Source organism: Mobula hypostoma, chromosome 8, assembly GCF_963921235.1.
Source record: "Mobula hypostoma chromosome 8, sMobHyp1.1, whole genome shotgun sequence".
Taxonomy (NCBI): domain Eukaryota; kingdom Metazoa; phylum Chordata; class Chondrichthyes; order Myliobatiformes; family Myliobatidae; genus Mobula; species Mobula hypostoma.
In genome coordinates, this window is record NC_086104.1 from 114,892,630 (window position 1) to 114,913,514 (window position 20,885).

Genomic DNA, 20,885 nt, shown 5'->3' on the forward strand with positions numbered 1-20,885 from the left:
AACACCCCCCCCCACCCAACAGAATCGCCAAAAACGATTTGTAGGGGAAAAAAATCGGCACGTACACACATGTGCACTGGTGCCCGCGCAAGGCTTCATGGTCATTGTAGTCTTTCATGAGGTAAACAACGTATTTGACTGATACTCTTGTCCGTTGGCAACCCTACCCACCCCACCCCCACCTCCGGTCGGCCGGTCCGCAAGAATATTGTCAATATGAAACCGGTCCATAATGCAAAAAAGGTTGGGGACCCCTGCCATAGAGTACAGCCCTGTAGCACTGAGGGAGTGCTTCACAGTGAGAATGGCAGTGCCAATAGAGTGCAGCACTGGTCGCACTGAGGGAGCGCTGCGTGGTTAGATGGATCGTGGTGAGGGACCATTGCACTCACAGAGGAGAGAAAGCTGGACATGCGAGAATCGAGGTAGCATTGCCAAAGCAGAGAATCTGCTCTGAGGTAGTGTCCGAACAGTGTGTGCAGAGCATTAGTAAACTTTGAACTGTTAGAGGGGGCAATACTGATGGGGGGATGTGTTTTCTGGGTGAGCAAGAACTACACTAACAGATAGGTGGTCCAGAGGAATTGCTGCGTTATGTTAAGATGTCACTGAATGCCCGCCCATACTTACACCGCACAGTCAGTGTGACTGTCTGCTCTGATGAAACAGGTGGGTATTTGACTCTGCAGGTGAGATTTTGCCCGTGGTGTTTGAGCGCTGGGGTGAGGGTCAGAACAGCTGTATATGTCAGAGTGTCACCCCACTCAGTTACACTGCTGGAGTTTAACGCCAATACATCTGTGGGGGTGATCCAGGTGAAGTTGGGTGTCGATCCACCACACGTGATGTTGAAGGTGCAGCTTATGTTCACTGGCTTTCCTGCAACCATTTCAGCGGGGAATATCGAGGGCTTATCTGTGAAATCTAACACAGAGAAATGGATCCTTTTAGATAAATATAACAAGTAGCAAATGACTGCTGGGCTGGAGGAACAATTCTGACAGATTCTCTCCCTCTGCTCAAAGCACTTTCACTCTCAACACCTTTGATACTGCTGGATGAACAGGTTCATGACTCTCAGGATTCTGCCCTAGTTTAATTAATCACTATCCACAGCAGGATGGACACAATGTTCATTAACCCTTCAATGACCATTTAAAATAGGGGGTGTATCAATTTAATATTTGACATGCCTGGTTTGTAATGATCTGTACGAAGGTGTGACTGACGTTACAGCAGTTTATCATATTTCCTGAATTGCTGGAAAATTATACTAGGCACTCACCAGTAACATGGAGCTGTGTTGTGGGTAGATAGCTATGTCGATCCACATTTTCAGATGCAATTTTGAAGTAATAATAACCTTCATCTTCCTGCATGATATTGTCTATAACCAGGGAACAGTCGCCATCTTTCATTTTTCCGGACAGCCGGGTCCGACGATGAAACCTCGGGGACACACGACTCTGATGCTTAGAGTGGAAAGTGACCGTTTGAGTCAGACATTCATCTTTCATCCAGATTCCATCCCAGGGTTTATTGTCCACGTGCAATGGATAACTGTAGTGGCATGGAATCCGAGCACACAAACCCCTCTGCGCCGTCACATCTTGTGGAGTGTCAGCTCTCCACTCTTCCGACACTGCACAGAGGAGACAAGGAACATCATACAGATTCTCTCCCCCAGCCTCAGGTCCCCACTATGGATTCATCCCAAATTTCAGGTGGACACATCCTATGTCACTAATGAGACATTGCTGCACTGCTGGAGACACAGGTCTAAGGGTAGCTACTCTGTCCAAAAGGCAGAGCAAATGATGCATCGTGGTGTCAGAGCAGCAGAGTAACGAGTAGTAGGAAGGATCATTCGGAAAGAAGGGCTGGCTATTTGTCCCTCACTCCAAACGCCTTCACTCTGAGGTCCCTGAGTACTGGGTTAGAAGAACCCCCGCTAGAACAGAGTGGTGTTCCCTCAGAATCTCACCTCTAAGAGAGCAGTGTACCCTCAGAATCTCCCCTTTGACAGTGTGATGTCTCTCAGAATCTCCCCTCAGAGAGAGTAGTGTTCCCTCAGTACCTCCACACTGACAGTGTGATGTCTCCCAGTATCTCCCCTCTTACGGTTTGGTGCTCTCTCAGTATCTCCTCTCAGACAATGTGGTTTCCCTCAGTATCTCCCCCCTGAGAGTGTGATGTCCCTCAGAATCTCTCCTCTGAGAGAGCAGTATTCTCTCAGTATCTTCCCTCAGAGAATGTGATTTTACCTCAGTATCTCCCCTCTGACAGTGTGGTTTACTTTCAGTATCTCCCCTCTAACAGAGTGGTTATTCTCAGTATTTCCCCTCATACAGTCTGGTGACCCACAGTATCTCTCATCTCACAGTGTGATGTCCCTCAGTATTCACCTGCTGACAGTGCAGTGTCCTTCAGTATCTCCCCTCTGACAATGTAGTGTCCCTCAGTATCTCCCCTCTCACAATGTGATGTCTCTCAGTATTTCTCGTCTGACAGTGTGAATTTGTCTCAGTATCTCCCCTCTGAAAATATGGTGACCCTCAGTATCACCCGTCCGACAGTGTGATGTCCCTCAGTATCCCCGTCTGAAAGTGTTGTGTCTCTGAGTATCTCCCTTCAGACCCTGTGGTGTCCCTCAGTATCTCCCCGCTGACAGTGTAGTGTCCCTTAGTATCTCCCCTCTGGTGTCACTCAATATCACCCCTCTGACAGTGTGGTGTCCGCCTGTACCGCCCCACTGACGGTGGGTTTCTCTCACTATCTCCCCAATGACAGTGTGATTTCACTTAGTATCTCCCCTCTGAGAGTGTGGTGCTCTCACAGTATTTCCTATCTGACAGTATGGTGCTCAACCGATATCTCCTCTCTGACAGTCTGGTGTCTCTCAGTATCTAACCTCTGACAGTGTGATGTCTCTCAGTATCTCCCCTCTGACAGTCAGTTGTACCTCTATATCTCCCATCTAACAGTGTGGTTTCTCTCAGTACCTCCCCTCAGACAATGTGGTGTCCCCCTGTATCTCCGATCTGACGGTGTGGTGTCCCTCAGAATCTCCCCTCTGACAGTTTGATGTCTCTCAGTATCTCTCTTCTGACAGTGTGGTGCTCTCTCAGCATCTGCCATCTGACAGAGTGGTGACCCTCACTATCTCCCCTAGCATATTGTGATGTCTCTCAGTATCTCACCTCTGACAGAGTGAATTCTCTCAGATTCTCCCCTCTGACAGAGTGAATTCTCTCAGATTCTCCCCCGTGACAGTGTGATCTCTCTCAGTACCTCCCCTCTGACAGTTCTCTCACTATCTCTCCTTGACAGTGTGATGTCTCTCAGTGTCTCCCATCTGATAGAGTGGTGTCTCTCAGTATATTCCCTCTGACAGTCTGATGACCGTCAGTATCTCCCCTCTGACAGTCTGTTGTCTCTCAGTGTCTCCCCTCTGACATTGTGGTGTCCCTTAGTATCTCCACTCTGACAGTGTGATGTTCCTTCAGTACCTCCCCATTGACAGTGTGATGCTCACTCAGTATCACCCCTCTGACAGTGTGGCGTCCCCCTGTACCTCCTCTCCGACAGTGGGATTCTGTCACTATCTCTCCCATAACAGTGTGACTTCTCTCAGTATCTCCCCTGTAACAGTCTGGTGCTCTCAGTATCACCCCTCTGACAGAGTGGTGTCCCTCAGTATCTCCCTTATCACATTGTGATGTCTCTCATTATCTCACCTCTGACAGACTGAATTCTCTCAGGTTCTCCCCTCTGACAGTGTGATGACCCTCACTATCTCCCCGTTGTCAGTGTGAACCTCTCTCAGTATCTCCTCTCTGAGAGTATGGTGCTGTCCTGATATCTCCCCTCTGACAGTGTGATGTTCCCTCATTATCTCCCCTCTGACAGTGTGATGTCCCTCAGTATCTCCCCCATGAGAGTCTGTTGTCTCTCTGCATCTCCCCTCTAACAGTGAGGTTTCTCTCAGTATCTCCACTTTCAAAGTGTGGTGTCTCTCAGTTTCTCCCCTCCGACAGTTTGATGTTCCCTCAGTATCTCCTCTCTGACAGAGTAATGTTAGCTCAGTCTGTCGCCCCTGACAGTTTGGTGTCTCTCAGTATCTCCTCTCTAATAGTCTGGTGTCTCTCAATATCTCCCCTCTGACAGTGTGGAGCCCCCTGTACCTCCCCTCCGACAGTGGGTTTCTCTCACTACCTCCACCATGACAGTGTGATTTCTCTCAGTATCTCCCCTCTGACAGTGTGGTGCTCACTCACTATCTCTCCTCTGACAGTGTGATGTCTCTCAGTGTCTCCCATAAGATAGAGTGGTGTCTCTCGGTATCTCCCCTCTGACAGTGTGATGTCCCTCAGTATCTCCCCTCTAACAGTGTGGTTTCTCTCAGTATCTCTCCTCTGTCAGTGTGGTGTCCCTCAGCATCTCCCCTTTCAAAGTGTAGTGTCTCTCAGTTTCTCTTCTCCGACAGTTTGAAATTCCCTCACTATCTCCTCTCAGACAGAGTGATGTTAGCTCAGTCTGTCCCCTCTGACAGTTTGATGCTCTCTCAGTATCTCCCCTCTGAGAGGTTGGTCTCTCTCGGTATCTCCCCTCTGACAGTCTGGTGTCTCTCAGCATCTCCTCTCTAACAGTGTTGTATTCCTTTTGTATCTCCCCTCTGACAATGTGTTTTGCCTCAATATCTCCCCTCTGACAATGCGGTGCTCTCACAGTATCACCCATATGACAGAGTGAATTCTCTCAGATTCTCCCCTCTGACAGTATGGATCCCCCTGTACCTCCTCTCCGACAGTGGAATTCTGTCACTATCTCCCCGATGACAGTGTGATTTCTCTCAGTATCTCCTCTCTGACAGTGTGGTGCTCTCTCAGTAGCTCCCATCTGACAGAGTGCTGTCCCTCAGTATATCCCCATCACATTGTGATCTCTCTCATTATCTCCCCTCTGACTGAGTGAATTGTCTCAGTAAAACCCCTCTGACAGTGTGGAGCTCTCTCCATATCTCCCCTCTGACAGTCTGTTGTCTCTCAGTATCTCCCCACTAACTGTGGTTATTCTCAGTATTTTCCCTTGTACAGTGTGGTGTCTCTCAGTATCTCTCCTCTGACAGTGTGGTGCTCATTCCATATCTCCCCTCTGACAGTGTGGTTTACTTTCAGTATCGCCCCTCTGACAGTCTGTTGTCGCTCAGTATCTCCCCTCTAACAGTGTGGTTATTCTCGGTATTACCCCTCATACAGTCTGGTGAGTCACAGTATCTCCTGTCTGAGTGTGTGATTTCCCTCAGGATATCTCGTCTGACAGTGTGAATTTCTCTCAGTATCTCCCCTCTGAAAATATGATGTTCCCTCAGTATCACCCGTCCAACAGTGTGATGTCCCTCAGTATCTCCCTCTGGCAGTGTTGTGTCTCTCAGTATCTCCATTCAGACCCTGTTGTGTCCCTCAGTATCTCCCCTCGACAGTGTGGTGTCACCTCTCTGACAGTGTAGTGTCGTCCTGCAATTCCCCTCGGATGGTAGGTATCTCTCATTAGCTCCCCCATGAACGTATGATTTCTCTCAGTACCAGCCCACAGACAGTGTGATGTCCCTCACTCTCTCCCCACTGACAGTGTGACGTCCATCACTATCTCCCCTTTGTCAGTGTGAACCCCTCTCAGTATCTCCCCTCTGAGAGCATGTTACTCTCCCAATATCTCCCCTCTGACAGTGTGATGTCTTTCAGTATCTCCCCTCTGACAGTGTGGAGTCCCCCTGAACCTCCTCTCCAATAGTGGGATTCTGTCACTATCTCCCCCATGACAGTATGACTTCTCTCAGTTTCTCCCCTCTGACAGTGTGGTACTCTCTCAGTATCTCCCACCTGACAGAGTGGTGTCCCTCAGTATCTCCTCTATCACATTGTGATGTCTCTCAATATCTCACCTCTGACTGAGTGAATTGTCTCAGTATCTCCCCTCTGACAGCGTGGAGCTCTCACCATATCTCCCCTCTGACAGTGTGGTGTACTTTCAGTATCTCCCCACTGACAGTCTGTTGTCTCTCAGTATCTCCCCTCTAACAGTATGGTTATTCTCAGTATTTCCCCTCATACACTCTGGTGACCCACAGTATCTCCCATCTGACAGTGCGATGTATTTACTCAGTATTTCCCCTCTCACATCATCATTATCTCCCCCATAACAGTTTGATGTCTCTCAGTATCTCCCCTCTGACAGTGTGGTCGTCTCTCAGTATCTTCCCTCTGACAGTGTGGTGTCTCTGAGCATCTCTCCTCTGGCACTGTGATGTTCCCTCGATATCTCTCCTCCGACAGAGTGATGTCTCTCAGTAGCTCCCCTCTCAAAATGTGGTATTCCCCCAGTATCTCCCTTCTGACAGTGAGGTTTCTCTCAGTATCTCCCCTCTGACAGTGTGGTGTCTCTCAGTATCTCCCCTCTGACAGTGTGGTGTCCCTCAGTATCTCCCCTCTCAAAGTGTGGTGTCTCTCAGTTTCTCCCCTCTGACAGTTTGATATTCCCTCACTATCTCCTCTCTGACAGTGTGATGTTAGCTCAGTATGTCCCCTCTGACAGTGTGATGCTCTGTCAGTATTTCCCCTCTGAGAGTCTGGTGTCTCTCAGTATCTCCCCTCCAACAGTGTTGTATTCCCTTTGTATCTCCCCTCTGACAGTCTGGTGTCCCTCAATATCTCCCACCTGACAGTGTGGTTTCTCTCAGTATCTCCCCTCTGACAATGTGATGTCCTTCGGTATCACCCCTCTGACAGTGTGGTGTCCCTTAGTATCTCCACATTGACAATGTAATGTCTCTCAGTATCTCCCCTCTGACAGAGTGATGATCCCTCAATATCTCCGCTCTGACAGTGTGGTGTCTCTCAGTATCTCTGCTCTGACAGGGTGATGATTCCTCAATATCTCCCCTCTGACAGTGTGGTGTCCCTTAGTATCTCCACATTGACAGTGTGATGTCTCTCAGTATCTCCCTTCTGACAGTGTGGTGTCTCTCAGTATCTCCACTCTGACAGTGTGGTGTCTCTGAGCATCTCTCCTCTGGCACTGTGATGTTCCCTCGATATCTCTCCTCCGACAGAGTGATGTCTCTCAGTAGCTCCCCTCTCAAAGTGTGGTATTCCCCCAGTATCTCCCTTCTGACAGTGAGGTTTCTCTCAGTATCTCCCCTCTGACAGTGTGGTGTCTCTCAGTATCTCCCCTCTGACAGTGTGGTGTCCCTCAGTATCTCCCCTCTCAAAGTGTGGTGTCTCTCAGTTTCTCCCCTCTGACAGTTTGATATTCCCTCACTATCTCCTCTCTGACAGTGTGATGTTAGCTCAGTATGTCCCCTCTGACAGTGTGATGCTCTGTCAGTATTTCCCCTCTGAGAGTCTGGTGTCTCTCAGTATCTCCCCTCCAACAGTGTTGTATTCCCTTTGTATCTCCCCTCTGACAGTCTGGTGTCCCTCAATATCTCCCACCTGACAGTGTGGTTTCTCTCAGTATCTCCCCTCTGACAATGTGATGTCCTTCGGTATCACCCCTCTGACAGTGTGGTGTCCCTTAGTATCTCCACATTGACAATGTAATGTCTCTCAGTATCTCCCTTCTGACAGAGTGATGATCCCTCAATATCTCCGCTCTGACAGTGTGGTGTCTCTCAGTATCTCTGCTCTGACAGGGTGATGATTCCTCAATATCTCCCCTCTGACAGTGTGGTGTCCCTTAGTATCTCCACATTGACAGTGTGATGTCTCTCAGTATCTCCCTTCTGACAGTGTGGTGTCTCTCAGTATCTCCACTCTGACAGGGTGATGATTCCTCAATATCTCCCCGTTGACAATATGAACCCCTCTCAGTTTCTCCCCTCTGAGAGTATGGTGGTCTCCCAATATCTCCCTCTGACCGTGTGATGTCCGTCAGTATCTCCCTTATGACAGTCTGTTGTCTCTGTATCTCCCCTCTAACAGTGAGGTTTCTCACAGTATCTCCCCTCTGACAGTGTAGTGTCCCACAGTATCTCCCCTCTGATAGTGTGATGTTCCCTCAGTATCTCCCCTCTGACAGTGTGATGTTCCCTCAGTATCTCTCCTCTGACAGTGTGATGTCTCTCAGTTTCTTGCCTCAGACAATGTGGTGCTCTCTCAGTATCTCCCCTCTCAAAGTCTGGTATTTCCTCAGTATCTCCACTCTGACATGGTGGTATCCCTCAGTATCCCACCTCTGGCAGTGTGAGTCCCCTCAGTATCTCCCCTCTGACAGTCTGATGTCTCTCAGTATCTCCCCTCTGACAGTGTGGTGTCCCTCAGTATCTCCCCTAACAAAGTGTTGTGTCTCAGTTTCTCCCCTCCGACAGTTTGATATTCCCTCAGTATCTCCTCTCTAACAGAGTGATGTTAGCTCAGTATGTCCCCTCTGACAGTGTGATGCTCTCTCAGTATATCCCCTCTGAGAGTCTGGTGTCTCACTTGTATCTCCCCTCTGACAGTGTGGTGTAACTCAGTATCTCCCCTCTGACAGTGTGGTATCTCTCAGTATTTCCCCTCTGACAGAGTGTTATCCCTCAGTTTCTCCCCACTGACAGTGTGATTTCCCAGTATCTCCCCTCTGAGAGTGTGATTTCTCAGTATCTCCCCTCTGACAGTGTGGTGTCTCTCAGTATCTCCCCTCTGACAGTCTGATGTTCCCTCAGTATCTCCCCTCTAACAGTGTGATGTCTCTCAGTATCTTCCCTCTGATAATGTGGTGCCCACTCAGTATCTCCAAACTCATTGTGCGAAATTCCCTCAGTATCTCTCCTCTAAACAGTGTGCTGTCTCTCAGTATATCCCCTCTGACCGTGTGTTATCTCTCAGCATCTCCTTTCTAACTGTGTGGTGTTCCCACAATATCTCCCCTCTGACAGTGTGGTGTCCCTCAGTATCTCCCCTCTGACAGTGTGATGCTCTCTCAGTATCTCCCCTGTGACAGTGTAGTGTCCCTCTGTGTCTCCACTCTGACAGTGTGATTTTTCTCAGTATCTTCTCTCAGACAGTGTGGTGTCTCTCAGTATCTCCCCTCTTGCAGTGTGATGTTCTGTCAGTGTCTCCCCGTTGACATTGTGAAACTCTCTCAATATCTCCCCTCTGAGAGTATGGTGCTCCCCTATCTCCCCTCTGAGAGTGTGGTGTCTCTCAGTACCTCCCCTCTGACAGAGTGTTATCCCTCAGTTTCTCCACACTGACAGTGTGATTTCCCACTGTCTCCCCTCTGACGGTGTGATTTCTCAGTACTTCCCCTCTGACAGTATGGTGTCTCTCAGTATCTTCCCTCTGACAGGGTAACGTTCCCTCAGTATCTCACCTCTGACATTGTGGTGTCCTTTAGTATCTACCCTCTCAAAGTGTGATGTCTCTCAGTTTCTCCCCTCTTGACAGTTTGATATACCCTTAGTATCTCCTCTCTGACAGAGTGATGTTAGCTCAGTATGTCCCCTCTGACAGTGTGATGCTCACTCAGTATTTCCCCTCTGAGAGTCTGGTGTCTCTCAGTATCTCCCCTCCGACAGTGTTGTATTCCCTTTGTATCTCTCCTCTGACAGTGTGGTGTCCATCAATATCTCCCCTCTGACAGCGTGATGTCTCTCAGCATCTCCTCTCTGACATTGTGGTGTCTCTCAGTATCTCCCCTCTGACAGATTGTTATCCTCAGTTTCTCCCCACTGGCAGTGTGATTTCTCAGTATATCCCCACTGACAGTGTGATTTCTCAGTATCGCCCCTCTGGGGGTGTGGTGTCTCTCAGTATCTCCCCTCTGACAGAGTGATGTTCCCTCAGAATCTCTCATCTTACAGTGTGATGTCTCTCAGTATCTTTCCTCTGACAATATGGTGCTCTCTCAGTATCTCCCCTCTCAAAGTGTGGTATTCCCTCAGTATCTCCCCTCTGACAGTGTGGAGTACCTCAGTATCTCCCCACTGAGAGTGTGATGTTCCCTCGGTATCTCCCCCCTGACAGTGTGATATCTCTCAGTATCTCCACTTTCAAAGTGTGTTGTCTCTCAGTATCTCCCCTCCGACAGTTTGATATTCCCTCAGAATCTCCTCTCTGACAGAGTGATGTTAGCTCAGTATGTCCCCTCTGACAGTGTGATGCTCTCTCAGTATATCCCCTCTGAGAGTCTTGCGTCTCGCAGTATCACCCCTCCGACAGTGTTGTATTCTCTTTGTATCTCCCCTCTGAGAATGTGGTTTCCCTCAATATCTCCCCTCTGACAGTCTGTTGTCTCTGTATCTCCCCTCTAACAGTGAGGTTTCCCTCAGTATCTCCCCTCTGACAGTGTAGTGTCCCTCAGTATCTCCCCTCTGACAGTGTTGTGTCCCTCAGTATCTCCCCTCTCAAGGCGTGGTATCTTACAGATTTTCCCCTCTGACAGTTTGATATTCCCTCAGTATCTCCTCTCTGACAGAGTGATGTTAGCTCAGTATGTCTCCTCTTACAATGTGAGCTCTCGCAGTATTTCCTCTCGGAGAGTCTGGTGTCTCTCAGCATCTCCCCTCCAACAGTGTTGTATTCCCTTTCTATCTCTGCTCTGACAGTGTGGTGTCCCTCAATATCTCCCCTCTGACAGTGTATGTCTCTCAGTATTTCCTCTCTGACAATGTGGTGTCCCTTAGTATCTCCCCTCTGAGAGTGTGGAGTATCTCAGTATCTCCCCTCTGATAGTGTGGAGTCCCCCTGTACCTCCCCTCCGACAGTGGGTTTCTCTCACTATCACCCCCATGACAGTGTGAATTCTCTCAATATCTCCACTCTGACAGTGTGGTGCTCTCTCAGTAGCTCCCATCTGACAGAGTGGTGTCCCTCAGTATCTCCCCTATCACATTGTGATGTCTCCCATTATCTCCCCTCTGAGTGAGTGAATTGTCTCAGTATCACCCCTCTGACCGTGTGGAGCTCTCTGCATATCTCCCCTCTGACAGTGTGGAGCTCTCTGCATATCTCCCCTCTGACAGTCTGTTGACTCTCAGTATGTCCCCTCTAACAAAGTGGTTATTCTCAGTATTTCCCCTCATACAGTCTGGTGACCCAAGGTATCTCCCATCTGACAGTGTGGTGTCCCTCAGTATTTCTCGTCTGACAGTGTGAATTTCTCTCAGTATCTCCCCTCTGAAAATTTGATGTTCCCTCAGTATCTCCCTCTGGCAGTGTTGTGTCTCTCAGTATCTCCCTTCAGACTCTGTGGTGTCCCTCAGTATCTCGTCTCTGACAGTGTGGTGTCACTCAATATCTCTCCTCTGACAGTGTAGTGGCCCCCTGTAACTCCCCTCTGACAGTAGGTTTCTCTCACTTTCTCCCCCATGACAGTGTGATTTCTCTCAGTATCACCCCACTGAGAGTGTGATGTCCCTCACTATCTCCCTTTTGTCTGTGTGAACTTTTCTCAGTATCTCCCCTCTGAGAGTATCGTACTCTCCCGATATATCCCCTCTGACAGTGTGATGTCTTTCAGTATCTCCCCTCTGACAGTGTGGTGTCACTCAGTATCACCCCTTTGACAGTGTGGTGTCACTCAGTATCTCCCCTCTAACAGTGTGGTTATTCTCAGTATTTCCCCTCATACAGTATGGTGACCCACAGAATCTCCCATCTGAGAGTGCGATGTCCCTCAGTATTTCCCCTCTCACATTAGAGTGTCCATTACCATCTCTCCTATAACAGTTTGATGTCTCTTAGTACCTCCCATCTGACAGTGGGATTCTCTCACTATCTCCCCCATGACAGTGTGATTTCTCTCATTATCTCCCCTCTGACTGAGTGAATTGTCTCAGTATCTCCCCTCTGACAGTGTGGAGCTCTCACCATATCTCCCCTCTGACAGTGTGGTTTACTTTCAGTATTTCCCCTCTGACAGTCTGCTGTCTATCAGTATCTCCCCTCTAACAGAGTGGTTATTCTCAGTATTTCCCCTCATACAGTCTGGTGACCCACAGTATCTCCCATCTCACAGTGTGATGTCCCTCAGTATTCACCTGCTGACAGTGCAGTGTCCTTCAGTATCTCCCCTCTGACAATGTAGTGTCCCTCAGTATCTCCCCTCTCACAGTGTGATGTCTCTCAGTATTTCTCGTCTGATAGTGTTGTGTCTCTAATTATCTCCCTTCAGACCCTGTGGTGTCCCTCAGTATCTCCCCGCTGACAGTGTAGTGTCCCTTAGTATCTCCCCTCTGACAGTGTGGCGTCCCCCTGTACCTCCACTCCAACAGTGTGATTCTGTCACTATCTCCGCCATGACAGTGTGGCTTCTCTCAGTATCTCCCCTCTGACAGAGTGGTGTCCCTCAGTATCTCCCCTATCACATTGTGATGTCTCTCATTATCTCAGCTCTGACAGTCTGTTGTCTCCCAGTATCTCCACTCTAACAGTGTGGTTATTCTCAGTATTTCCCCTCATACAGTATGGTGACCCACAGAATCTCCCATCTGAGAGTGCGATGTCCCTCAGTATTTCCCATCTCACATTAGGGTGTCCATCACTATCTCCCCCATAACAGTTTGATGTCTCTCAGTAGCTCCCCTCTGACAGTGTGGTGGCATCTCAGTATCTTCACTCTGACAGTGTGGTTTACTTTCAGTATCTCCCCTCTGACATGTGGTTATTTTCAATATTTCCCCTCATACAGTCTGGTGACCCACAGTATCTCCCATCTGACAGTGTGATGTCCCTCAGTATTTCCCCTCTCACATTAGAGTGTCCATTACCATCTCCCCCATAACAGTTTGATGTCTCTTAGTATCTCCCCTCTGACAGTGTGGTGGTCTCTCAGTATCACCCATCTGAAAGTATGGTGGTCTCCCGATATCTCCCCTCTGACTATGTGGTGGTCTCTCAGTATCACCCATCTGAGAGTATGGTGGTCTCCCGATATCTGCCCTCTGACAGTGTGACGTCTCTCAGTATCTTCCCTCTGACAGTGTGATTTTTCTCAGTATCTTCTCTCAGACAGTGTGGTGTCTCTCAGTATCTCCCCTCTGGCAGTGTGATGTTCCCTCAGTATCTCCCCATTGACATTGTGAACTTCTCTCAATATCTCACCTCTGAGAGTATGGTGCTCCCCTGCTATCTCCCCTCTGAGAGTGTGGTGTCCCTCAGGACCTCCCCTCTGACAGAGTGTTATCGCTCCATTTCTCCACACTGACAGTGTGATTTCTCAATATCTCCCCATTCACAGTGTGATTTCTCAGTATATCCCCTCTGACAGTTTGGTGTCTCTCAGTATCTCCCCTCTGACAGTTTGGTGTCTCTCAGTATCTCCCCTCTGACAGTGTGATGTTCCCTCAGTATCTCCTCTCTGACAGTGTGATGTCTCTCAGTATCTCCTCTTTGAAAGTGTGTTGTCTCTCAGTATCACCCCTCCAACAGTTTGAAATTCCCTCACTATCTCCTCTCTGTCAGAGTGATGTTAGCTCAGTATGTCCCCTCTGACAGTGTAATGCTCTCTCAGTATCTCCAATCTGAGAGTCTTGTGTCTCTCAGTATCTCCCCTCCGACAGTGTTGTATTCCCTTTGTATATCCCCTCTGACAGTGTGGTGTCCCTCAATATCTCCCATCTGACAGTGTGATGTCTCTCAGTATCTCCCCTTTGAAAGTGTGTTGTCTCTCAGTATCACCCCTCCAACAGTTTGAAATTCCCTCACTATCTCCTCTCTGACAGAGTGATGTTAGCTCAGTATGTCCCCTCTGACAGTGTGATGCTCTCTCAGTATCTCCAATCTGAGAGTCTTATGTCTCTCAGTATCTCCCCTCCGACAGTGTTGTATTCCCTTTGTATCTCTCCTCTGACAGTGTGGTGTCCCTCAATATCTCCCCTCTGACAGCGTGATGTCTCTCAGTATCTCCCCTCTAACAGTGTTGTATTCCCTATGTATCTACCCTCTAACAGTCTGGTGTCCCTCAATATCTCTCCTCTGACAGTGTGATGTTCTTCAATATCTCCCATCTGACAGTGTGATGTCTCTCAGTATCTCCCCTCTAACAGTGTTGTATTCCCTTTGTATCTCCCCTCTGACAATGTGGTTTCCCTCAATATCTCCCCTCTGGCAGTCTGTTGTCTCTGTATCTCCCCTCTAACAGTGAGGTTTCTCTCAGTATCTCCCCTCTGACACTGTGGTGTCCCTCAGTATCTCTCCTCTCAAGGCGTGGTATCTTACAGATTCTCCCCTCTGACAGTTTGATATTCCCTCAGTATCCCCTCTCTGACAGAGTGATGTTAGCTCAGTTTGTCCCCTCTGACAGTGTGATGCTCTCTGAGTATTTCCCCTCTGAGAGTCTGGTGTCTCTCAGTATCTCCCCTCCAACAGTGTAGTGTTCCCTTTGTATCTCCCCTCTGACAGTCTGGTGTCCCTCAATATCTCCCATCTGACAGTGTGGTTTCTCTCAGTATCTCCCCTCTGACAGTGTGATGTCCTTCGGTATCACCCCTCTGACAGTGTGGTGTCCCTTAATATCTCCACATTGACAGTGTGGTGTCTCTCAGTATCTCCCCTCCAACAGTGTTGTATTCCCTTTGTATCTCCCCTCTGACAGTCTGGTGTCCCTCAATATCTCCCATCTGACAGTGTGGTTTCTCTCAGTATCTCCCCTCTGACAGTCTGATGATCCCTCAATATCTCCCCTCTGACAGTGTGGTGTCTCCCAGTATCTCCCCTCTGAAAGTGTGATGCTCTTTAAGTATCTCCCATCTAACAGTGTGATGTCTCTTAGTATCTCCGCTCTGACAGGGTGATAATCCCTCAATATCTTCCCGTTGACAGTATGAACCCCTCTCAGTTTCTCCCCTCTGAGAGTATGGTGGTCTCCCAATATCTCCCTCTGACAGTGTGAAGTCCATCAGTATCTCCCCTCTGACAGTCTGTTGTCTCTGTATCTCCCCTCTAACAGTTTGATATTCCCTCAGTATCTCCTCTCTGACAGAGTGATGTTAGCTCAGTCTGTCTCCTCTGAGAGTGTGAGCTCTCTCAGTATTTCCCCTCTGACAGTGTGAGCTCTCTCAGTGTTTGACCTCTGAGAGTCTAGTGTCTTTCAGTATCTCCCCTCCAACAGTGTTGTATTCCCTTTCTATCTCTGCTCTGACAGCATGGTGTCTCTCAATATCTCCCCTCTGACAGTGTTATCTCTCTCAGTATCTTCCCTCTGACAATGTGGTGTTACTTAGAATCTCCGGTCTGACAGTGTGGAGTATCTCAGTATCTCCCTTCTGGCAGAGTGTTATCTTTCAGTTTCTCCCCACTGACAGTGCAATTTCTCATTATCTCCCCTCTGACACTGTGGTGTCTCTCAGTATCTCCCTTCTGACACTGTGATGTTCCCTCAGTATTTCCCCTCTGACAGTGTACTGTCCTTCAGTATCTCCCTTCTGACAGTGTGGTGTCCCTCAGTACCTCCCCTCTCAAGGCGTGGTATCTCTCAGATTCTCCCCTCTGACAATTTGATATTCCCTCAGTATCTCCTTTCTGACAGCGTGATGTTAGCTCAGTATGTCCCATCTGACAGTGTGATGCTCTCTGAGTATTTCCCCTCTGAGAGTCTGGTGCCTCTCAGTATCTCCCCTCCGACAGTGTTGTATTCCCTTCGTATCTCCCTTCTGACAGTGTGATGTCCTTCAATAACTCCCATCTGACAGTATGGTTTTTTCAGTCCATCCCCCCTGACAGTGTGGTGTCTCTCAGTATCTCCCCTCTGACAGTGTGGTTTCCCTCAGTGTCTCCCCTCTGACAGTGTGATGTCTCTCAGTATCTCCCCTCTGACAATGTGGTGTCTCTCAGTATCGCCCCTCTGAATGTATGATGTCTCTCAGTATCTTCCCTCTGACAATGTGGTGCTCTCTCAGTATCTCCCCTCTCAAAGTATTGTATTCCGTCAGTATCTCCCCTCTGACAGTGTGGTGTCCCTCAGTATCTCCCCTCTGACAGTGTGGTGTCTCTCAGTGTCTCCCCTTTGACAGTGTGGTGTCCCTCTGTATATCCTCTCTGACAGTGTGAGTCCCCTCAGTATCTGCCCTCTGACAGTGTGATGCTTTCTCAGTATTTCCCCTCTGACCATATGGTGTCCTTGAGTATCTCCCCTCTGACAGTGTGGTGGCTCTCAGTATCTTCCCTCTCAAAATGTGGTGTCTCTCAGTTTCTCCCCTCCAACAGTTTGATATTCCCTCAGTATCTCCTCTCTGACAGCATGATGTTAGCTCAGTATGTCCCCTCTGACAGTGTGATGCTCTCTGAGTATTTCTCCTCTGAGAGTCTGGTGTCTCTCAGTATCTCCCCTCTGACAGTGTGGTGCTGTCTTAGTATGTCCCCTCTGAGGAAGCAGTTTTCCCTCAGGTTCTCCCGTCTTGTGGTGTACTCCTGTTCACAGCAGCATGGAGACAATTCATCCTTGAATAAAGCCTTTAAAACAGTGTGCCTGGCCCTTTTACCTTGGTGATGTGCGTGCTGCTGTCTACAGACTGACTGCTCCCCCTCCCACGCTGCCATGCTAGTGTGGGGCAAATTGGCAGGGACAGTGAGGACATGGCAGGTGTTACAGAAAAGCAATTCCTGCTGTTTCTTTAATGATGAGACAGCACAATTGGAGAGAAATCTGCAGTTGAGAATATTGATGGACGAGGGAATTTATCGTAATTATCAGATAGGGAACTGAAAGGCCAAGTAGCTGAGCAACACACACAGAATGCTGGACAAGCTTAGCATGTCGGGCAGAATCTCTGCAGATAATAAACTGTCCATATTTCAGGATGAGACCCTTCCTTTTCAGTGCTGATGAAGGCTCTCAGGCCAAAACGCCGACCGTTTATTCACGTCTACAGATGCTTCTTGACTTGCTGAGTGTTGCTCAGGATTTCCAGCAGAACACCATGTTTATGCCAGGTTACTAATATTCTTACATTACATTATACTAAGCTGTGACTTGTATTAATTGGAAATCAGCAGAGTTCATGACTAAACAAGAGACTGCATATGCTTAGATCTTTGCTGGAAGAACATTGCAGGCCAGGCACTATCTAAGGGGGCATAGGGATGGTTGACACTATTATACTGACTGTCATATATCTTTTGTTTAATAATATTACAATGTACTTACCAGTAACATTCAGCTGTGTTATGGAGTGATAACTATATTGATCCTGGTTTTTAAATTTAATTCTGAAAGTATAAGAACCTTCATCTTCTTGTGTGATATTGTTTATAACCAGGGAACAGTTGTCGTCTTTCAGGTCTCCGGCCAGCCAGGTCCGACGCTTGAACTTCAGTGTCTCTTTATTGCGATCCATGGAGTGAAAGGCTACGGGCAGGTGGCTCTGATTCCCTCCTTTAACCCAGATTCCATCCCGTGTTTCATTTGCAAGGCACGATGGGTAACTGAAGTGACAGGGAATCCAAGCACACATACCCCTTTGCACTGTGATACTTTCTTTCACGTGGACTCTCCATTTCTCTGATGCTACAGATGAAAAAAGTAGCAACATTTAACATTGCTTGATAAACCCACCAATCTCCATATTTAAACCAGTGGATGTCCACTGCAGATCCTAATCACATATCCCAGGCTGACATCCCCTGTACTGGAACCGGGGTCTTTCTCCAGATTCTCCCAATCGCCTACACATTGGGGCAAATTATCATAGCCAAGCAATTAATCTTTGAGAGGTGGAAGGAAACAAGAGTCACAGAGGGAAACCCAAGCTGTCAAAGGAACAAAGCCCATAGAGGTTGTTGCCCACTGGGGTTGTCGGAGTTTTGAGGTACAACTCTATTCACTATACACCCTGCCATCTACTGGAAACTAGGAATCCCAAGTAATATTCCCGTGTTTCTCCTTCTCTTCCACTTCTCTGATCCTACTTTCACTCTGAGGACTTTCAATGGACAACATCGAGTAGTGATGGAGAAGCCTGCTTCACTACCTCAACAAAGTGCTCGGGCCCCTTGTCGGACAACTAGTGGCCCATCATTTTGCACTCATTATGAACAAGAAAGGACATGGATGGCATTGCTAAGTCACTGATTGTCCAAAACTGCATTATACTAAGCTGTATTGGTAAAACTTTCCACTGACAGCTGATCAACAACTAATTAATTATATAATGCACTCACCAGTAATGCGGAGATGTGTTATGGAGAGGTGGACAAACTGCTCCCCTTTTCCGAATTCAATTTTAAAGTAATAAGTGCCTTCATCCTTCTCTGTGACGTTGTCAATAATTAGGGAACAGTCACCATTCCTTAGATCTCCAGACAGCCGGGTCCGATGGTGAAACCCTGGTGACTCACGATTGGGATCACTGGAGTGGAAGATGACTGTTTGAGTCGAGCACTCATCCTTCAGCCAGATTCCATCTCGGGTCTTCTTTTCCGATTGGTAGTGGCATGGAATAAAGGCACAGAGGCCCCTCTGTGCTGTCACAACTCTTGGAGTATTGGCTCTGCTTTGCCCTGACACTATAGCCGAGAGGGAAATAACTGATGTTAGGTATTGGATGGCCTGTCAGTTTTCCAGTCCTTCATCTACGTGCTCAAGTCTCCAACCCCTGATGCCATACTCTGGGTTGCCAAATCATATGCCATGCTGCAGAAGGGATGGCATTGAGGGGTGGTACAGTGTGGGAGGGGTTTCTATGGAAGTTCATCATATGAGGGCAGACAGCACCAAGGAAGTATCGCATTATGGGAGGAACGGAGCTGAAGGGGTAGTACTGAGCAAATACCACTCTGAAGGATGGATATATTGGGTGGAAAAACCTCCATGACCTGACCAGACTTTATGTGAAGCTGGTGCAGCAATTGTAGGGGCCCGAGCAGAGATATTTAAAACATCCTTAACCATGGGTGAAAATGTCAGAGGATTGGAAGGCAGCTAATGTTGTTCTGTTGCTTAAGAAAGGCTCTAAGGTGTTCTAAGGGACTGGATATATGACTATTTGTATAGACAGGGACTAGTTAGGGATAGTCAAAATGGCTTTGCACATGTCTAAATAATATTTTAGAGTTTTTTGAGGAAGGTACCAGGAATATTGATGAGAGTAAGGTGGTGGATGTTGTTTTCATGGACTTTAGCAAGGCCTTTGACAAGGTCTTGCATGGGAGATTGGTCAAGAAGGTTCAGTCACTCGGCATTCAGGATTGGGTGGTGAATTGAATTTGACTTTGTGGGAGATGCCAGAGAGTGGTGGTAGATGGTTGCCTTTCTGACTGAAGGGCTGTAACTAGTAATGCGGCACGGGGATCGATACTGTGTCCATTATTATTTGTCATTTACATCAGTGATCTGGATCCGCAAATTTGTGGATGAAACCAATATCGGAGCATAGTTGACGGTGAGGAAGGCTATCAAAGCTGGCAGCATGATCTGTACAAGCTGAAAAATGGTAGGTGGAATTTAATGCAGACAAGAGTGAAGTGTTGCACTTTGGGAGGACACCAGGGTGGGGCTTACATGGTCAGGAAACAAAGAGTGCAGTAGAACAGAGGGATCTGGGAATACAGGTGTATCATTCCTTGAAAGTGGCATCACAGGCAGATAGGATCGTAAAGAGAGCTTTTGACATGTTGGCCTTTGTATCAATCAATACAGGAGTTGGAATGCTATGTTGAAGTTATATAAGACATTGGTAAGTCATAATTTGGAGCATTGCGTGCAGTTCTTGTCGCCTATCTATAAGAAATGTATCAATAAGATTAAAAGAGTAGAGTGAAAATTTGCAAATATGAACAACATTAGCTATCCTCCAGTCCCCCAGTACTTCAGCTATCGGGGTTGAGCTGGTGCTGGTGCAGCAGACTCCAGTCAGACTCTCTGTTTGGGAGAGTGTGAGAGTGAGTGTGCGAGAGAGGTTTGGTTGGTTTGGCCTGTAGCATTCTTTTGTTCAATTTTAAATTTCAAATGTGGCTGCATATGTAACTTGTGTTTGGTCACCTTACAGGGGCCACATTGGAAATTTTTTCTGGCCTTCCCCTTGTTTTGGGTGACAATTTTTTCTCGCTTTTGCAAAAGTAGTTTGTTAGCGTTAGCAGTAATAGACGCACTTGCACTGTTTTTCAAAGAAACAAACCGATAATTAGAATAATGGCCAAGTTGTTGTAGGCGCAACAAGGCAAGACTAAGAGTTGCTTCGCAGTATAGTTTACCGGCAGAGAGAGCAGAGTTTGCCAAGCTTGGCTCAAGAGGCTTCAGTGAAGAGGATCAGGTGAATACTCAGTAAAGCTTTCGTAGCGTTTGAATAGAAGTGTCATCAAACTACAACTAATTAAATAAAGTAAGGAAGATGCAGGATCAGATGATGTGCTGTAGCTGCGTGATGTGGGAGCTGGTGGACCCCATTGTGTTTCCTGGTGATCACATCTGCAGCAAGTGTTGGCTGCTCGAGGAACTCAGGCTCGAAGTTGATGACGCAGTGCTTCAAACACTACGGCACATCAGGGAGGGGAGATTTACCTGGATTCTCTGTTTCAAGGGTTAGTTACACCTATCCGATTAGCTGCCTCAAATTCAGTCAGTGATCAGGGACAAGAAGGTGTGACTGTGAGTGAGGCAGGTCGTGGGATCCAAGAGACAGCACTGGAGGGCCCTCAGCCCTTGAGCTTGTCTAACAGGTCTGAGATTCTTGCTCCCTGTGTGGATGACAGTGGGGGCTGTAGGAAGGATGAGCAACCTAACTGTGGCACCATAGTTCAGGGAACCATTCAAGAGGGAGGAAAGAAGAGAAATATAGTTGTAATACAGTCAGGGGAATAGACAGAGTTCTCTGTCGCAGAGATAGAGCGACCCTAAGGCTGTGTTGCCTGCCTGACGCCAGGGTTCAGGACATCTAATCTGACCTGCAGAGGAAAGATCCAGTTGTC

At 47.9% G+C, this 20,885-nt stretch overlaps 1 protein-coding gene across 1 annotated transcript in view; it reads right to left on the bottom strand.

Moving 5' to 3' along the window:
* LOC134351185 (sialic acid-binding Ig-like lectin 12) overlaps positions 1-20,885 on the bottom strand; it is an 80,769-nt gene that overhangs the window by 26,763 nt on the left and 33,121 nt on the right. The window contains exons 4-7 of the mRNA XM_063057296.1: positions 18,141-18,485; positions 17,128-17,487; positions 1,286-1,642; positions 631-924 (exon numbers count right to left, since the gene is read on the bottom strand). Of these exons, the coding sequence (XP_062913366.1) occupies positions 631-924; positions 1,286-1,642; positions 17,128-17,487; positions 18,141-18,485 (1,356 nt within the window). The remainder of the gene's footprint in view (positions 1-630; positions 925-1,285; positions 1,643-17,127; positions 17,488-18,140; positions 18,486-20,885) is intronic.